Below are 18,664 nucleotides of genomic sequence, written 5' to 3'. Positions count from 1 at the left end.
TCTGATGCATGCTACAACAGGGATGGACCTTGAGGACATTATGCTAGGGGAAATAAACCAGTCACAAAAAGAGAAATACAACATGATTATATTTATATAAGGCATTTGGAGTAGTCAAGATTATAAAGACAGAAAGTAGAATGGTGGTGTCCAGGGACTGTGGGGAGAGGGGCATCGGGAGTTATTGTTTAATGGGTATAAAGCTTAAGATTTACAAGGTGAAAAGAGTTATGGAGATGGATGGTGGTGATGGTTGCATGAGGTAAATGTATTTAATAACACTGACCTGTACATTTAAAAATGGTTAAGGTGGCAATTGTTATGTTACGTATATTTTACAACACACACAAAAAAAGAAAAATCAATTCTTGAAGAATTCCAAATGTTTGGGATGTTTAGCCTCCCATGATAAATTACTTGGACCTGGGCACAGAGCACACACAGCTGGGGTCCTGTGGGAAGGTCACAGCTGACACATGGTTGCTGCGGCTGGGAAAACCCAGACATGAACCTGCAAGCATTTCTCAGGAATAGCCATCTTGCTGGTGACAAGCTCATAAGAATAAAGTATGATGCAATCATTCGAAGAAAATGTTCCGTCATGCTTCCTGTGATGAGTTTTTAACAGTAAAGCAAAACACCACAAACAGAAAAAGTTAAAGTCAATGAATGTCACATTAAGCCACATCATTTCCCTTTCTACTTGGTTTTGAAATTCAACTTCCCATTTATTTTAAAGCCAGTCTTCCTGTGAAGAGGTGATTAGGAAATGGAGCAATTTACTCTGTGGCTTCAGTAGAGACCTAAAACTCCTCCGTGCAGCCGGGCATGCACAGGACAGGAGCTGGAGACATGAAAATGTAGGGTCCTGCCACTCAAAATGTGGTCCCTGGGTCAGCAGCAACTCCACAGATTAGGATGTCCTCTGAACCTTGGGCCCCACCCCAGAACTCCTGAATCAGAATCTAACATCTGAATAAGATCTCCAAGCCCTGTGTACCATATATTAAGGCTTAACAAGTACTTACCCTATCTAATAAAAGGCTAATATGTAAATCAACCGAACGGCGGAACAATTGGTTGCTATGATGTGCACTGACCACAGGGGGCAGATGCTCCATGCAGGAGCTGTCCCCTGGTGGTCAGTGTGCTCCCACAGGGGGAGCGGCGCTTAGCCAGAAGCCAGACATCCCCCGAGGGGTCCCAGACTGTGAGAGGGCACAGACTGGGCTGAGGGATCCTCCCCTCCCACCCCCTCTGTGCATGAATGTCGTGCACTGGGCCTCTAGTAACAGCATAATAGTCCACGTTCCTCTCCTGGCTGCTTAGCACGATGGAGGCCCTGGTGAGTGAGTGTGCATACTTGTGACTAGGAAGGACCCTTAGGTTCTAGTCTCAGGTTTACACTGAACATCCCGCTTTGTTTCCCACCTATTACACTCTACCAGCCCTGCCTACTTCTCAGAACTGCTGAGAGGGCCAAATGGGATCTCTGCTAACAAACCCATTAATGATTTGGGCCCAGCCTGCCTCTCAGATCTTATCCCGCACAATTTTACACATTGTGTTCTAACTACACTGACTGCAAGCAGAGCCCATTACTACTTCAAGGCCTTTGTCCAAGCTGCCTTCTCTGCCTGGAATGGCGTTCCTTTTGATCTGTGTGTGGCTGGCTCCTCCTTGGTGATTCAGATCTCAGCCTATAACAGGGAGATTCACTGAGTTCAGTGAGAACCTCTCAGACCACTCAATCTAGTCACTCTCCACTGAAGCATCTGTTCTAATTCTCTGCAAGGCATTTCTCACACTGTGAGCAGGGACAGTTCCTGTCTTATTCTGGGTTGGAGCCTCAGTGCCTTGAACCATGCCTGTCACACTAAATGCTCAATACATGTTTTTTAAGATGACTAGAGAAGGTAAAAACATTCTGGAAAAAATAAGCTACTACATAAAATATAAAATGCTTTATTTGTAATCCTCACTTGAGGATATATTTTCATTGATTTTTAGAGAGGAAAGGAGAGAGAAACATTGATAGGTTGCCTCCCATATGCACCCTGACCATGTTTCAAACCCACAACCTAGTGAGGTATGCTCCTTGACCAGGAATCAAACCCACAATCTTTTGGTATACGGGATGATGCTCCAACTTTTGAGCTGCCTGCAGGGCTAAAATGCTTTTATTAATGAAACCTTCCTGCTTCCACTTGGCAATTTCTCTTGGAAATCATAGCAATATTACATTGATTACTCTAACAGCCTATATCACGTAAATAAAAACCGCCTGCCTTTTCATTAAGCAAGAAAAGGCCGGAATGCAGACTGCTTTTTATCATGTTTCAAGGGAAGACAATTCATTCACTGTTCACATCCCTTCTTCAGGCATCAGGGTGATTGTCTTCATTTGTATAAATTTAATGTTATCTGTTTCCCCTGATAAAGTGAATCTTAAAAAAGAAAATCTGCTACTTCGGTCACAATATAGGATATTAATGCCATTCTGCTAACAGAGCCTTGGCCAAGGATGACCAGATGGCCTGGAGGCTGACTTGGCGAAGCTGCCTGAGGTTCCGGGAAGGCTGCAGGTCAGCAGCAGGGAGAACATACTGTGTTAGACTACAAGCCGAGAACTGTCCCCAGGCTCCTTCTGCCACAAAACTGAAACTTAACGATTTATTGGATTAGTTGTGACTCTCAGTTAAGCAAGACAGAAATTGGTTTGATGTCCAATGTTAGAGGTTCCAAAGGTTTATACAATTTAGAGACACATCAGAGAAGAAGGTCACAGCTGTTTTCTTTAATCTATTTACACTCTTTCCACTAGGAAGATTAAATGAACTCTCTCATGCCACCACCAGGTCAGCGCTAACTACAGTACCCAAATCACAGGCAGCAATGCCTCTTTATGAATGACCTTTGCCTCACTTTCCTTAGTTCAAAAAATACCACAAAGGGCCTGGCTGGCATGGCTCAGTGGTTGAGTGTCGACCTATAAGCCCTCTAGAGGTCATGGTTCAGTTCCTGGTCAGGGCACACGCCCGGGTTGCGGGCTTGATGCCCAGTCTGGGGTGTGCAGGAGGCAGTCAATCAATGATTCTCTCTCATCACTGATGTTTCTATCTCCCTCTCCTTTCCTCTCTGAGATCAATAAAAATATATTTAAAGAAAAAAAAAACCCTCATATTTCTACAGTAAAATTATAAAAAAAGAAAAAAACACTACAAAGGGAAAAGGTGCACAAAGTGAGTCATGTACTTGCCCAGTAGATTGAACAGAGCGATGGCCCCACCTGCTGATTCTAGACAAACCGGCAGGAAGTTAGGGTACGTGGCAAGTTAGGAACCCTGCCTGAGTGCCTTCTCAATGCCCAAGTGACTCGCAGCACTGCTGAGAATAGCCTGTTGTCCTTAGGCACAGAGTGATATGTGTGGCTTCTAAATATTTTCTCTAAGGTTCCATGTCTTCTTTCTTGTTTATTTATTTTTGGTTTCAAATTAGCTGTACAGCTCCAGAAGCAACTAGAGGTGCAATGGTTTTATATCGGATCAAGTGCTGCGAGCCTTCCTCCAAGTCAATCACATAGTCCCTGAAAAAAAAAAAAAAAATGTGCAGAGCTCAGCTGGTCGTCTATAGGGAGAAATATTTCTTACTGTCCAAGTCATATGCAGCACTCACCTCTGCTCATCTGTTTCTGGTTCTACCAGGATGTTTTCTTGTCTTTCTTTCACTCTCAGAAACACATATGAATCCAGATCCGGTTTGGGAACTGCCACACAAACAACAATGTAATCAGAAAATGCTCAGCTAACACAACCAATATGAGAAAAGTTGCTGGGATTAATTGTACCGAGCACTAAAGGGCCCGTGATGTAAAAGCATTTTGGGAGTAGAATGGTTTGAGGAGAGATCTGGCTTCTAGAAACAGCACACTTCCCACCCAGGTTCCACAGAGCAACCATTCATTCAACAAATGATGAGGACTTCAGGCGTGCAGGGAATTCTGATACGCCTTGTGGAGGACACAGGCAGGCGGAACACATGGTCTCTGGACGAGGTGGTAATAGCAGCATTGGATGAAGCCGCACACGAGTGGCACACTTCCCCAATGATGTGGGGAGAAAGAAGTCGATGTGCGTTTTAAAGGGAAGAGCAGGATTTAAAGAGGAAGCATGACCCTGGTAGGCAATGGCAAAGGCCACGGCAGAAATAGGCATGACCTTCTGGGGGTGACAGAGTGTACAAATCTGGCTAGAAAACATTTCTAATATAAAGGAGTAGGAGGAGAGAGTACAGTAAGTCCTCACTTAATGCCGCTGATAGGTTCTGCGACTAAGTGAAATAACATGTAACAAAATCAATTTTACCGTAGGTTAATGAATATAAACAAGAATTAAGATCCTATGGCATTTCATCAATGTTATAATGAAGGGACATGGAATGAAATGTTATTAGAGGTCCTGCTATCTTAGAAACACTGGGATAAAAAGTGATAGTCTTGAATGTTAGCCTAAGTGGTCCCTCACTGGTTGATTACAGGTAAGGAACTTGTGCCATCCCTCCTCTTCAACCACCAACCAGTACCTCAAATGCCCCACGCTGGGCTGCTCGACAGCTCATTTCCTAGCGCTCCATTTGTACCTGGAGACTCCACCAACTGCAGGGTCCAGCACCTACTGACTCTCAGTGCTTAAGCGCCCAGCTCAGGTTCCACACTACCCCGATTCCCTCATTTACAGGAGGGGGTTCAGGATAACTGGCTCCAAAGGTCTAAGGAGGGTGCCCTGACTGCTTCAGGGCCTGCCAAAGAGACTCCAACTTCAGGGTCAGTTGACCTCACTGGGAAGCTGATTGCAGGAGACCCAGCTTAGATTTCAGCATGCCTTCCCCCACCCTGCCATCGGGGTCTACAGTGCTCCAGAGGCCTGAGGGGGACTCACAGCATCTGGGCTAACAAAGCAAGACTCCAATTTCACCAGGACAGGCTGTCCCCCAGCTTCCAATTCCAAGACTGGCTCTAGTCCCTATAAGGAATCCAGGACAGCGACATGTGTTTTAGGAGGTGTCCACCAGCATCAAATAGAAGTTCTGGGACAACGGCTTAGGTCCAGGTCCAGGAACTCAGATGCATGCCCATCAGTAGTCCTATAGCTGCTTTAATCAACTGGTCGCCATAGCAATGGGTAATGATTAGGAATGTGGTCCTTGATGCATTCCTGTTCTTCTAAGGTACAGACAAAAGCAGCTAAACTGGACATGGATTGGGCCTTCTGTTTCCCTCAGGCAGGTTCACCAAAATGACCAATTCAGAGTTCTACAATCTGGTATGGGTTTGGCTTGGTCCTGGTGTGACAGGCTGTACCGTGCCAAATTCATGTGCTGAAGCCCTAACCCCCAGTACTTGAGAATGGAAATGTGTTTGGTATAGGGCCTTTAAAGAGGCATTTAAGTTGAAATGAGGCCGTTAGGGTGGGACCTAATCTAATCTGACTGGTGTCCTTATAAGAAGGGGAAGAGACACTCGGGGGTGGGAGGAGGTGCAATGAGGGACAGCCAGGTGAAGAGGCTGAGATAGAGTGGCCAACTGCAAGCCAAGGAGTGAGGCCTTGGAGGAAACCAACCCTGCCAGTACCTTGATCATGGACTTCTGGCCTCCAGATCTGTAAGAAAAGAAATGTCTGCTGTTTGAGACCCCCCGTCTGTGGTACGCTGTCATCAGAGCCTGAGCTGACTAAGACATCTGGGGAACCATGTCTCCATGCATCCTGTCCTAGCTCCTCCACCTGCCACAGGGGTCAGTGTGGCCCAGCACAGGTTGGTGGGAGATAAACGCCCAGGGCTCAGATGTACTTGAACTTGTGGCTTCAGCACCAGCACACTAAGCTTAGTTTGTGAACAAGGTGGATTCCTGTTCCTGGAGCACTGCTGGATTTGGTTTGGCAACTTTGTCTGACAAGTTCCTGCTCAGATATGGCGAGCTGTGAAAGACAGATATGGACTTTAACCTATACGCTAGGGGACTCCAGTTAGTTGATCCAAGGTTATGAGTTACTACCATAAGTCCCTCCCCTCAGCAGAATTTTAAGGGGATTCTGTAAAGAGGGCAAGAGATGGAGGTGTTGGCCATACTTCACTTCCCCCAGCGCCTCTTTCCCTCCCACCTTTTCCATAATGAGAGAAACTCTTCACAACGAAAAGATTAGGACCCTTTACTATGGGTAAGAAGGAATCACTGAAGGTTTCCTTTCCCCCCGTTTAAATCCTCCTTGGAAGCTGGACAGTCCCTGCACAGTCTGGCATCTGTGAGGAAGAGACGGCCAGCTCTGTGGGAGCAGAGACCCTGTATCGTCAGAGCCCAGAAGGGCCAGCACAGTGCAGATGCCCACTAGACCACTGGATGACCGCTGAAGGACGAGTGACTGAATGTGTGAGTGAGTCTACATCTATAACGGCAGCCAGAAGAATTTCAACCCAACCTTGAAGAACACCTGGCTACTCTTACACCTGCTTTAAATGACTTTCTGTTTTGAACCCAAGACCCTTCTTCTCTTTTCTTTCCTGCTTATCTACATACTTATTTTCATGTTTGAGAGAAAAAGAGTAAAAGCAAAGATCTTATTCTCAAGCACCTGAAGATACCTGGCATGTAAATGATGGCCCCTCCGGATGACTGAAAAGAGAATGTTCTTACCTGACCTCAAGAGGTCCACTTTCTGTAAATTAGGAGGCATGTGCTTTAAGGCTACATTCTTTAGATAGGTCTCAGTGTTTGCCATGTACCTGAAATACATAAATTAAAATCGCTATGACAACCCAACTGGTAGGAGCCACCAGGACTATCAGACAGACAATGGCTCTGAGATCGGTTTCGTGGACACAACCACCAAAACTCATGCTCACAGGCCTGGGAAAGAAAGGCAGTTCCCACACTCACTGCTCACTCACTCTTTGGCAAAGGCAAACTCTTCTGGAGAAAGGCTGGAAGGCTCCTCCTCATGGCGTGTTTTCTCCTTTTCAAGGACATGAGGAAAAAACTTCTCTATCTGTGAGGATAAATGGAAATCATCCTGAAACATCTGTCAAAACTCAAGTGTCAAACATACTAGTTTTCTTTTAAAAAAATATATTTTTTCTATTGATTTCAGAGAGGAAGGAAGAGGGAAAGGGAGAGAGAGAAACATCAATGATGAGAGAGAATCATTGATTGGCTGCCTCCTGCACGCCCCCACACTGGGGATCGAGCCGACAACCTGGGCATGTGCCCTGACTGGGAATTGAATCATGATCTCCGGGTTCAGAAGTTGACGCTCAACCACTGAGCCATGCCGGCCAGGCACTAGTTTTCTGAAATACATTGAGGTCAACACAAAAATTGACTTCAACAATGGCAAGTCTTCTTGGTCAAGACTGTTTTTAAAAATAAGACCTATATTCTAGACCGCAAGAAGGTAGGTTTCAAAAAATTCAGAGGAAACTTAAGGGCTCTAAAACTAATTAGACGCTTTCATAAAAGATAATCTGAAAATACAATTGTAAATGATATTTAAGAGGAAGAAAAGGGTATATTATTTAACATCTTATGTAATTGTACAGGGTATTCTATGAAAAGAAACATATACAAAAGCTGGAAAGATGCATACAGAATACAGAAGCAGATAGAACAGTGACACTTAATTATAAAAATGTAAACAGCAAGCATAAAGCCTACAATGAGGTAAGGGTTGGAAAAAAATGCTAAGAACTACCAGGGGAAAAAAATAGCTAAAAGCTACAAAAAGACATGAACCTGGAAGGGATCAGTCTGTTGTCTGAAGTCACTGATGTAAGCAGGGAAATGACAATGGAGAGGAGGAACTGAAGCCCAAGCTAAAGGAGCAGTTATTAGTTTATTCTTTTAAAAATATTTATATTTGTATTGATTTCAGAGAGGAAGGGAGAGGGAGAGAGAGATAGAAACATCAATGATGAGAGAATCATTGATCGCCTGCCTCCTGCACAACCACCACTGGGGATCGAGCCCACAACCCAGGCATGTACCCTGATCGGGAATCCAACTATGCACTACTGGTTCATAGTTCAATGCTCAACCACTGAGCCATTCCAGCTAGACAAGCAGTTATTTATTTAAAGTCCTTTGGCTTGGATCAATTATGTTCCAGGATAAATTAAATTAACATGTATATGGGGCATAAGTGCACGAAGAACTTACTCCTTTTATATGTAAATTGCTATTACTACTGTATCACTTAGTGTATTAAAAGTTTATGTAGTTTCCTAATCTCAGAAGAATTAGTTCTTTTGAAAATTTCCCAAATACAGAAGGTAGGGAATCTTCACATACACATTAGTGTCTTTAACCCTGATATGTGGCATTATATTACAACTAGAGGCCCAGTGCACAAAATTTGTGCATGGGTGGGGGGTCCACTCAGCCCAGCCTGCACCCTCTCCAATCCGGGACCCTCAGGTGTTGTCCGACTGCCAGTTTAGGCCCAATCCCGGGGATCGGGCCTAAACTGGCAGTCAGACATTCCTCTCACAATCTGGGACCGCTGGCTCCTAACTGCTCTCCTGCCTGCCTGCCTGATTGCCCCTAACTGTCCCCCTTGCCAGCCTCATCACCCCTAACCGCCTCTGCCTGCTGGCCTGATCGCCCCTAACTGCCCTCCCCTGTCGACCCGATTTCTCCCAACTGCCCTCCCCTGCTGGCCTGATCGCCCCCAAATGCCCTCCCCTGCTGGCCTGAGATGCCAAGACCGGCCTCCTCCACGCCGCACGGAGCCACAGGACCCCCAGGCCTCACCATGAGGAGCAGCCTCTAGGCCCTGCCTCCACGGTGGCCATCTTTGTGGTGGCCATCTTGTGACGACATCATGCGCAAGGACCACCTAGGCTTTTATTAGTATAGATAGATAATTTAAAAGATGGCTCATGAATTCAAAGAAAATTAAGTAAGTTAACACCAAGAGGATTTATCCAAAAAACAACAGAAAAGTGAGTGGCCTGGTAGTTGAGGGTGAAGAGGCATACTGCGTGTCTCAATATTTTCAAAACATGATAATGCCTTTATGACACCTTTGGGGACGAACTGTATATGTTGACTTTTTTACAAATTGAATGGGACAGTATAGAATGGGAGACTCATAAACAGTTGAACAAAGAATACTGATTCAACCGACAGATGTCAATGGGTAGGGAAAGTCTTTGGTGGAATATTCTATCATTGGCCCAGACCTATTTAAGGAGTCAGGTAAGATCTTTGATGACATACTTATCAAACCTGCAATGACATAAAGTGTTAAGAGAGAGCTAATACATTAGGTGACAAGGTCAGGATCTAGAGACCATGGAAATGACCCAATTTAATAAGTTAAGCTTAAGAGGGATAAGTATCAAACCCTACATTTAGGAGTCAAAAATCCAGCCATACAAATACCAGATGGTGACAGGAAGGGGTAACGATAATTGAAAAACTTCAGATAAGGTTAAAGTTAACAATGAGTGCATATGAGCTCAGTGTGTGGAGTCTGTCAAACATACTAATGTAATACCAGGCGGTATTACCATTTTCATATCCAAAATAAGGGAAGCGATCATCCTGCTTCTCACAAACATGACCAAACTACAACTGAAATATTGTATTCAGTGCAGGTGGTATAATTAAAGAAGGAAACTGACAAACTAGAACTCTGTAGGGAAGAAACCAGGAGAGTAAATGGAAATAAATGGTTGAAACGTTTAACTGAGAGGGTTTCAATGAGACTCGTGAACTGTCTTCAGATGTCTACAGAATTCTTACATAGGAGCATGTATTCTATCACAGGAGCATGTATCCCCTGTGATAACTAAGGGGATAAGCAGAGCCAAAGAGAAGAAACTTCAAGGAAGTAAGAACTTTCTAGGGTTAAAACAGATTATCATACAAAACAGGAATGTTTTGCAATTTCATTCTTACAAGTTAGATGGCTGCAGAGCTCTGGTTGACTGTCAAGGCAGCACTGCCAGGCTGTAGCTCCAGGGACACCATTCACACAGCCAATAAGTTGGCTAAAAATGTGTTCCCAGAAGTGTGCAGCACATGTTCCCTCTATGCTCCAGAACAATCTCTTGTCCTCTTACTCTATAGCTACCCTGATACTGGACCTCAGCAGCATCTTCAGGGCCTAGACCCTCCCTCTTACTCTATAGCTACCCTGATACTGGACCTCAGCAGCATCTTCAGGGCCTGGACCCTCCCAGGCCCCAGCCCAAGTTTTCCCCAAGATGTGCTGTCTATATTATAGACTGCATTGCCTTAATGCCTACAGATATCTCCATGTCAAACCTTCATGAGCCGACACCGCAAGTAGCTGCTAAGGACATAGCGGATCCTCTCCATCTCCATTCGATGGATACTGATCTTCAGGTCCCCCTTCTTTGCTCTCCTGAGATTTTCTTCCTATTGAAAGGGAAAATGAAGTTTATAAAAAACACTAGAAGCCCAACGCGCAAAATCGCGTGGCCCTGCCCACCCGCGCATGCCTCGCCGCGCACACAGCCTTTTGGTGACCGGTCTTTGGTCCTTACGACCACTGGGTTTTTATTATATAGATGATATTCAAAGACTAAGAACCTTCTTTGTTTAATCTACCCAGAGCCCACAAGGGCCATCATCATTGGCAATGTTGAGGACTCGAACACTACCTTTAGGTCTAAGGAGAACAAAATACTCCTAAGAGTTCTATTTTCTTTTAATTCCTTAATTACACAAATAATATATGACTTCCGTCTTATCACATAAAGTTCAAACAATACTCATTGACATGCCTCAGATATATTGTGGGTTTTGTTTCAGACCACCACAATAAAGCCAGTCATAATCTTTTTGCTGGTAGGGGGGTTTTGCCTTCAATTTGTAAAAAAGTCAACATATGTGAAGTGCAATAAAACTAGGTGTACCTGGCCTGGCTGGTGTGGCTCAGTGGTTGAGCACTGGCCCGTGAATCAAGAGCTCATGGCTGGACTCCTGGTTGGGGCACATGCCCAGGGTGAAGGCTGGGTCCCCAGTGGGGCGCATGCAGGAGGCAGCCAATTGATATTTCTCTCTCATTGATGTTTCTATTTCTCTATCCTCTCCCTTCCTCACTCTACTCAATAAAAATATATTAAAACACACATACAAACTAGGTGTACCTATACTTTTAGAACAGTTAAATAGAATCTGAATATGATTGGTCAGAAGGGCCTATAAGAACTCCAACCAAACTGTAAAGGAGATAATACAGCAGACAGGAAAAATGTCTAAAGTCTAAAAAGTAGTTAAAACATCAATTGAGAAACCATAAAATATCAATGTTTTAAAGCTACTCTGAGGTTGATAATGACTTAAGCCAAGCTCATCTAAGACAAGGGCCACAAACTCACATGTCTACTGGGAACAGGCAGGTAAGATATAGGAGAAAGGTGAGCAGTAGGGACTATGGGGCACTGAGACTTCACGAAAAGGGGGAGACCCTTACCTTGCTTTGGTCAGCTGTTCTCGTATAAAAACATGGGGCTGGTGATGACAGGTTTTTAGACTTTTCATGGGAAGCTGATATTCAGATATTCACAGGTACTTTCATGCTTTGTAAATGTAGATAACTAATTCAATACTTAAGAAACAAACTAGACTGGGCCACACAAAGCAGATTTGCTATCATACCTCTCACTATACTGACAAACCCTTTTAATATTCTCTTCCTTTATAACCCTCGGATAAGCAGCTCTTACCATGTGGTCTAGCTGTTCCATGACACATTCTACAATTTCAGGCTTGCTTTCCAGAAGGTCAGGGGCAAACTTTTCATTCATCCAAGCCTAAAAAACAACACCAAAAAAAAAAAAATTATACACACACACACACACACACACCACTCATAATGGAGAAAAACAACCCTGTAAGTCAGTACATACCCCATGAAAATCACAGCTGTCTCAGGTAAAGAAAACTGCCTACCAGTTGGAAATACTGGAAATGTGTTGAAGGCAAGCTGTTTAATAACAGTTTTTCCATTTTTTTTTAGTAGGAAATTGGGTTTGCAACCTTATATTTAACCAACATTACAAAAAAAAATCACTGTTCACTTCAAAAATGTTGTCAGAAAACCTGTTGCTGAGAGTAACACCACCTGGTGTTCAAACAGTACCTTTCACCAAGTGGCATCAACACATTTCCTTCACCTGCAATTTCCACCAGGGGGCACTAGCACTTATCTATTTGGGGAGATGCAGTAACACTAATAAATCTATACATCTCTTCATTCCTGAAGCTCAAAGCACTTTGCAAATAGTTTTTATTCATCATAATATCTGAGAGGAAATATAGTTATCCTCATCTTATTGATGAGAAAACACAGATTAAGTTATTTACTAATGTCCAAGAATATAAAGAATGGCAATAGAAGCGGATATTCTAGTACACAGCTTTGGAACAAGAGTTTAAACCCCTAATTTATGACTCGGGCATAGATGCTTGGTGCATTTCAGAAATTACCAAGGCTTAGAAAATGAAAATGCCCACAGGTGATTGAGGAAATGTATACTTATCTTTCAGTTACAGGAAATTTAGTTTTAGCACAGCTCAGAATTACATGCCAATTAGGCTCTATTTATTCCTTTTGACATCATTGAGTCTCTGCTTCTCCAATCATCACCATCAAGACACATTCTTAAGTACTGGGTATTGTGACTATCCTAAATTTTTTCAGGTGCTCAAGCTTCTGTACTAGTGTTACAGAAGTTCCCCAGAAAGACAAGAAATCCTACCCAATAAAGAGAAAATATGCAAATTGACCACCACACCGTCACAAAATGGTGGCACCCATGGCCACAAGATGGCGGCGCTCAGTCCCCTCAGCCCCGCCAGAGTCCCCCAGTCCTTTCAGCCCAGCTGGGGGGGGGGGGGGGAGGCGCAGGCACACGGTGCAGCTGGACCCACCCTCAGTCCCCCAGCTGCCCAGGGCCAGCCCGAAGCGCAGGCAAGCCTTGGATGGCGGCCACCCAGGGCCGCTCGAGGCTCCAGTAACCAGGGCCGGCCGAGGCTTGCAGGTGATGGGAGCATTGCCTTCCCCTGATTGCGGGTTCCCTCCTGCCCCTGAGGGCTCCTGGACTGTGAGAGGGGGCAGGCTGGGCTGAGGGACCCCCCCTCCAGTGCATGAATTTTCATGCATTGGGCCTCTAGTATAATGAATGAAAGAGCAAACTGTCATGGAAAACTTATAAAGCAGTTTTTCTTTTTAACTGACTTTATTAAATATTAATAGCTACAAAATATTTATAAAATACTTATGAACATGAAGAATAGTGATATAAATATCTGTGTACATATAACTTCATTATCAAACATTGTCATTATTTTAAAAGTTTCTGTGTCCTTCCCTCCTCAGAGGTAATCATTAGCCTGAATTTGGTGTTTAATATTCTGTACAGTTTCCCTATATTTGTTTTTAACTCTTAGTAGGGCTTTCCAACCTTTACATGACAGGGCATGAAAAAAAAACAGCTATCATTTAAAAAAAATTATAGTGCTGGTATGGTACACTGGGGTAAAATGGACTAGATTTGGGGATGAGATTTCTTATTTACATTATGAAATTATGATAAAATATAAAACAGGGGGGAAAATACTAGTATTAGTATAAAACTTTAAAATAAACTCTTTTCAAAATTTTCAGTAAGAAACTTGTGTTTAAATCCATGGTCTTTTTAAAAAAATAATTAGGTTCTATATTTAAAATGGCAACATCTGGTTCTTTTTTTTTAAATCCTCACCCGAGAATATTTTTCCATTGATTTTTAGAGAGAGCAGAAGGAAGGGGGAGAGACAGAGACAGAGAAACATTGATGTGACAGGGAGTCATTGATTGGTTGCCTCCCACATACACTCCAAATAGGGCTGGAGATTGAGCCTGCAACTGAGGTACGAGCCCTTGACTAGAATCGAACCTAGGACCTTTCAGTCCGCAGGCCAACGCTCTATCCACTGAGGCAAACTGGCTAGGGCTACATCTTGTTCTTGATCAAAATTTTTAATGATAATCTGTTCATGTTGTGGGCTAAAGTGTGTCTCCTCCCACCCCTCATTCATAGGTCGAAGTCTTAACTCCTTGTACCTTAGAATGTGACTGTATTTGGAGACTGGGTCTTTAAGTTAAAATGAGGTCATTTAAGTGGACCCTGATCCAATATGACTGGAGTCCTTTTAAAAGGGTACATTTGAACACTGACACACAGAGGGAAGGCCATGTGAAGACACAGGGAGATGACCATCTATGAACCTAGGAGATAGGCCTCAAAAGAAATCAACCTGTTGACTGTATCAATTTATATGCTCACTGCAGTATGCAAGTGTGAACTTCCCAATCAGCAGCACCTTGATTTTAGAATTCTTGCCTCCACAGTTGAGAAAAATAAATTTCTCATCTTTAAGCCACCCAGTCTGTGGTACTTTGATATACAGTCTTAGCAAACTAATACAATCATTAAAATGAAAAACTATGCACTGTAGGTAATAACTTTTAAGTCAGTTTTTGCAGACATTCAGGAATACCCCATATCTACTCCTGGAGCTGTGTTTATCGGTGGCCCTTGTCAGGGTGCTTCTTAGGCTATGCAGCCTCAGTCGGGGTCCAGGTGGTGGACCAATTCCCTGGCTGCACTCAGGGCACTGCAAGAGAGCATCAGGCTAGAGGTACAACTCATGCTCGCCCACTGCCAAGCTGAGGCTGTGCTGTCAGACGCCACTATCCTCAGGCTGCCTTCCAAGGAGCCCTGGTGACACCCAGCCTGGTGGCTCTGGCTGCCCGAGAGTGAAGGGTCAACATCACTGAGGCACCTGCAGCACACCAGTGTGTGCCACATCATCCAAGCTGGCAAGCTCTTCCTTCAACAATCGTATTGAAAGTTTCTTCAGCACGTATTTTTTGTTGTTCTGTTATGTTCCTGGGTGTTATCCATGCTATAGCAGGAGCTACCTTTTATTCGCTTTATTGTTGTTTTCTCATTGTGTGTATATGCCATAATTTTTTTTAATCCATTCTATTGTTCTATCCAATCCATTCTATTATAGAATATTGGGGTATTTACAGTATTATTGCAAGCAACGCTATAAACAGTTTGTGCATGCCTCCTAGAGTACACAGGAAAGTTTTCTCTAGGGTATATACCAGGGAGTAGAATGATTAGGCCAAAAGATATGTGGGCCTTAAACTTGACAATAACAAATTGTTTTCCAAAACGACGGTATCAATTTATATGCTCCCCGCAGTATACAAGTGCACTTCCGAATATGTTATATCGTTCATTTTTTTCATTTCTGCCAATCTGATGGGTATGAAGTGATATTTCATTGGGATTTAAGTTTTGATTTTCCTCACCACTAAAAAGGTTGAACATCTTTTTATATGACTGTCGGCCATCCTGCTTCCTGCTTCTGGGAGATGCCTGTTAAGACTTCTTTTTCCTGTTGGTCAGTTTGGAAAGTTGTTTATGTACTGTGGATACTAATCTTTTGTCAGTTATCTATGTTGCAGATATTTTCTCCCAGTTTTGTGGCATGTCTTTTTACTTTCGAGGTGTAAAAACAGAGTTCTTAACTTTAACGCAGTTGAATATATAATGTAGTTGAATTTTTCCTTTATGCCTTGTGCTTTTTGTTCAATGAATCCTTTCCTAATAAATCAGGGGCTCTTAAACTGGAGTTCCTATGACATTTCATCAAAGTTATAATGAAGGGACACTGAATGAAATGTTATTAGAGGTCCTGATAACAGTGTTTACTGTGTCACCTCCTCTGCTCTTTCTAACCCACAAACTAGAAGAGCAGATTTCAGGGTGTCTGTGAACCTCCTGAAATCACATGCTAAATTTTGCATGGATATATAAATGTATTATTTTAGAAAGAAGGGCCAGGTTTTTTAAAAAGTCTGTGATATAAAAACAAATTAAGAATTGCTACTATATAGTAAGGATTAGGATATAAGATAATTTTAAAATTATGATGGCACATATGGTAGGAAAGAATGAAGAATACAGGTACTAAAGTAACAAACATGAGTGAGTTCTAGAAAGGGAGTAGGCAAGAATAAGGCAGCAGGTGTAGTGGATTAAGAACATACATTTTGGCCCTAGCTGGTTTGACTCAGTGGATAGGGTCGACCTTCGGACTGAAGAGTCCAGGGTTCGATTCCAGTCAAAGGCACAAGCCAAGGTTGTGGGCTCAATCCCCAGTAGGGGGCGTGCAGTCAATCAATGATTCTCTCTCATCATTAATGTTTCTCTCTCTCTCTCCTTTTCCCTTACTCTCTGAAATCAATAAAAACATATTTTAAAAGTAGAACATACATTTGGTAGTCAGAGACCTGGTTTATTTCCTGGTTCTGCTGCCAATGTGTGACCTTGGGTAAATTCCTTTACATCTCTAAGCTTCAGTTTCCTCATGTGTAAAATGGAGATAACAGCAATACCTCCCTTAGTGGGTTGTAAGAATTATTACTACTCACAGCTAATATTCAACGAGAGCTTATCATGTGTCAGATAATATAATATGCTAAGCACCTTATATACGTATTATCTCATTTAATCCCCACAACAAGTCTGTGAGGTAGCTACTATTATTAATTCTATTGTACAGTCAAAGAAGTGCTTGAGACAAGCTATGTAATTTGCCTAAGGTCACATAATAGACTAGGGGCATGGAGGAATTTAAATACAGGTAGTCTGAACACCATAGCCTCACAACATAGTAATTGTAAATAACAGTTACTGGCACACAGGAAACAATCAAACCATAGCAATTATGACTGAATGGAGAGATAGCCTGTAAATGATTTTAGATAAGAAGTGGAATATAGAGAACAGTTGAAAAAACAAAGTATATGGGAGGAAAAGGGTGAATAATAATAATACTAGGTTTCTCTTTTGTAAAAGAGTACTTTCTTGCTCAACTAGGAATTCCACAGGGGAACCAACAGATGTTTCAAGGGACGAAGGCAAAAACTTACAAGTCACCACCACATTTCTGTAGTCCCTGCAAGTAACAAAATGCTTGCTCTGAGAACTGTCCTAGTAAATGTACCCAAGGCTGCTCCTTCCTGGCCCCACTTGAGGATTTTGTATTTGACATGATGAGGTCTCTAACAACAGGCTGGCAGCCCTATTTTTAATTTCTGTGTAGATGGTAAGATCCAGTCCCTCTTCTCTTGAAATAAGCTTTGAATTCCATTTCTTCATTTCCCGATCCCTGACGTTTGCACCGCTTGACTAAATAAAAAGGCTACGATTGGAGCAAGGGGATTCTACTGGGGGTGCTCACCTGCTCCAGCCTTTCAATGAGCTCTGCAGGAGTTAGGACCACCTCCTCACTACCCCCATCAGAGTCCTGTCCCGGGAGATCCAGTTCCTCTGTCATCTTCTCCGGTACCTACTGAGAAGAAAAGAACCAATACTCTTCTAAGTGTTTTCCATTCGTTTGCAAGCACAGGCAACTATGTATCTACAACTGGGCGTGCAGAGGCTCACTGGCAGTAGCTAGAGAATTCAATGGCTTTGATTTTTCAGTTCTTTGCCTCTTCCTTCACACCTCGGATCGGGTATCAGTTTCCCCAAGTGTTTCCACATACACCTGGAACTGAGCACCTATCACACCATGCAGTCATCATTTGCCTTCCCGGTAGACGTCCTCTCCGCAGTGGCTGTGTTCTGTTCGAATATGAATCACCCGTCTGCTCTGTGCCTGGCCTCTAAGTACTGAGGACCTAATTACCTGTGCGGTCCCTGAGCTTAGCGCGGTGCTTAACGCACAGCAGGCACTTACAATTGCTGGGAGAACTAACCAACGCCTAGTTTCCTACAGCCGCAAGGCCCAGCCATATCAGACCAGTGACTAAAGGCGTAGGAAGGAGAGTGGTGGGGATGAGAGGAAGCCCCAGGAGCCTCAGGGAATCTGAGGGCACATTCCTCTCACTCCTCTCCTCTGTCCGTGGGCACGAGCACAGTCACCTCCTCCACCAACACACACACACACACACACACACACACACACACACACACACAGAGGTCCCACTCGGATGCTCACCTGGGCACTTGGGAGGCAGCCGGCGGCCAGGACGGGAAGCTCCTGGGGAAGCAAGCCCCGTGGGGAAGCAGCCCGGCTTTCCCCAGGAGCACCTGGCAGGGGAACAACCTTTCCTGCGTCTTTCCAAGACCTTCCGGACCCCCCCACTCCTCCGTTCCCGCGCTCCTCTTAGAAACGTTCTGCCCGGGCACAACGTCACCACGCACGGGCGGCGCCGACCAATCACGGCCAGGCGTCCCGGTGGCCCCGCCCACGGGGTGAGGATGTGCGTCTGGGGCGTGTCCCGTCCTCACGTGGACGCGGCAGGCCGGTCCGGCTTAGCCCCGCCCACCTCGGTCGGCAGCACTTCTGTGCAGTCCCGGGTGGCACCACCCGGTGATGGTCGGCAGGGGGCGCTCACCACCGCGGCTGAGGAGACACGGTGGTGTCTGCCTTCCACCTCCCCTCAACCCCCTCACCTCTGGTGGCGATTTGAACGGAGAGAACTAGGGCCTGCTAAAATCAGGCCACGTCGCCTCTTGGGTCATCTTCTCCACCCACTGCTCTTGGGTCCTTTTGGTTCCTTCGTCTGCC

At 44.1% G+C, this 18,664-nt stretch overlaps 1 protein-coding gene across 2 annotated transcripts; it reads right to left on the bottom strand.

Moving 5' to 3' along the window:
• GINS4 (GINS complex subunit 4) lies at positions 1-18,228 on the bottom strand. 2 transcript variants are annotated; one of them, XM_079779051.1, is made up of 8 exons: positions 18,092-18,228; positions 17,330-17,440; positions 11,749-11,835; positions 10,322-10,435; positions 6,943-7,040; positions 6,689-6,777; positions 3,676-3,766; positions 1-3,586 (listed from the first exon to the last, which is right to left on the bottom strand). In XM_079779051.1, the coding sequence occupies exons 2-8, from the start codon at positions 17,423-17,425 to the stop codon at positions 3,490-3,492; spliced, it is 672 nt and encodes a 223-aa protein (XP_079635177.1). In that variant the 5' UTR covers positions 17,426-17,440; positions 18,092-18,228; the 3' UTR covers positions 1-3,489. The 2 variants fall into 2 exon arrangements, with proteins under 2 accessions (XP_079635177.1, XP_079635178.1); XM_079779052.1 differs by having other exon boundaries at positions 17,330-17,437; positions 18,092-18,222.
• Positions 18,229-18,664: the final 436 nt, after the last annotated feature.

The sequence above is a fragment of the Cnephaeus nilssonii genome (assembly GCF_951640355.1).
Source record: "Cnephaeus nilssonii genome assembly, chromosome: 8".
Taxonomy (NCBI): Eukaryota; Metazoa; Chordata; class Mammalia; order Chiroptera; family Vespertilionidae; genus Cnephaeus; species Cnephaeus nilssonii.
The sequence above is the reverse complement of the archived record's forward strand: the minus strand, read 5'-3'. Positions and strand labels throughout refer to the sequence as shown.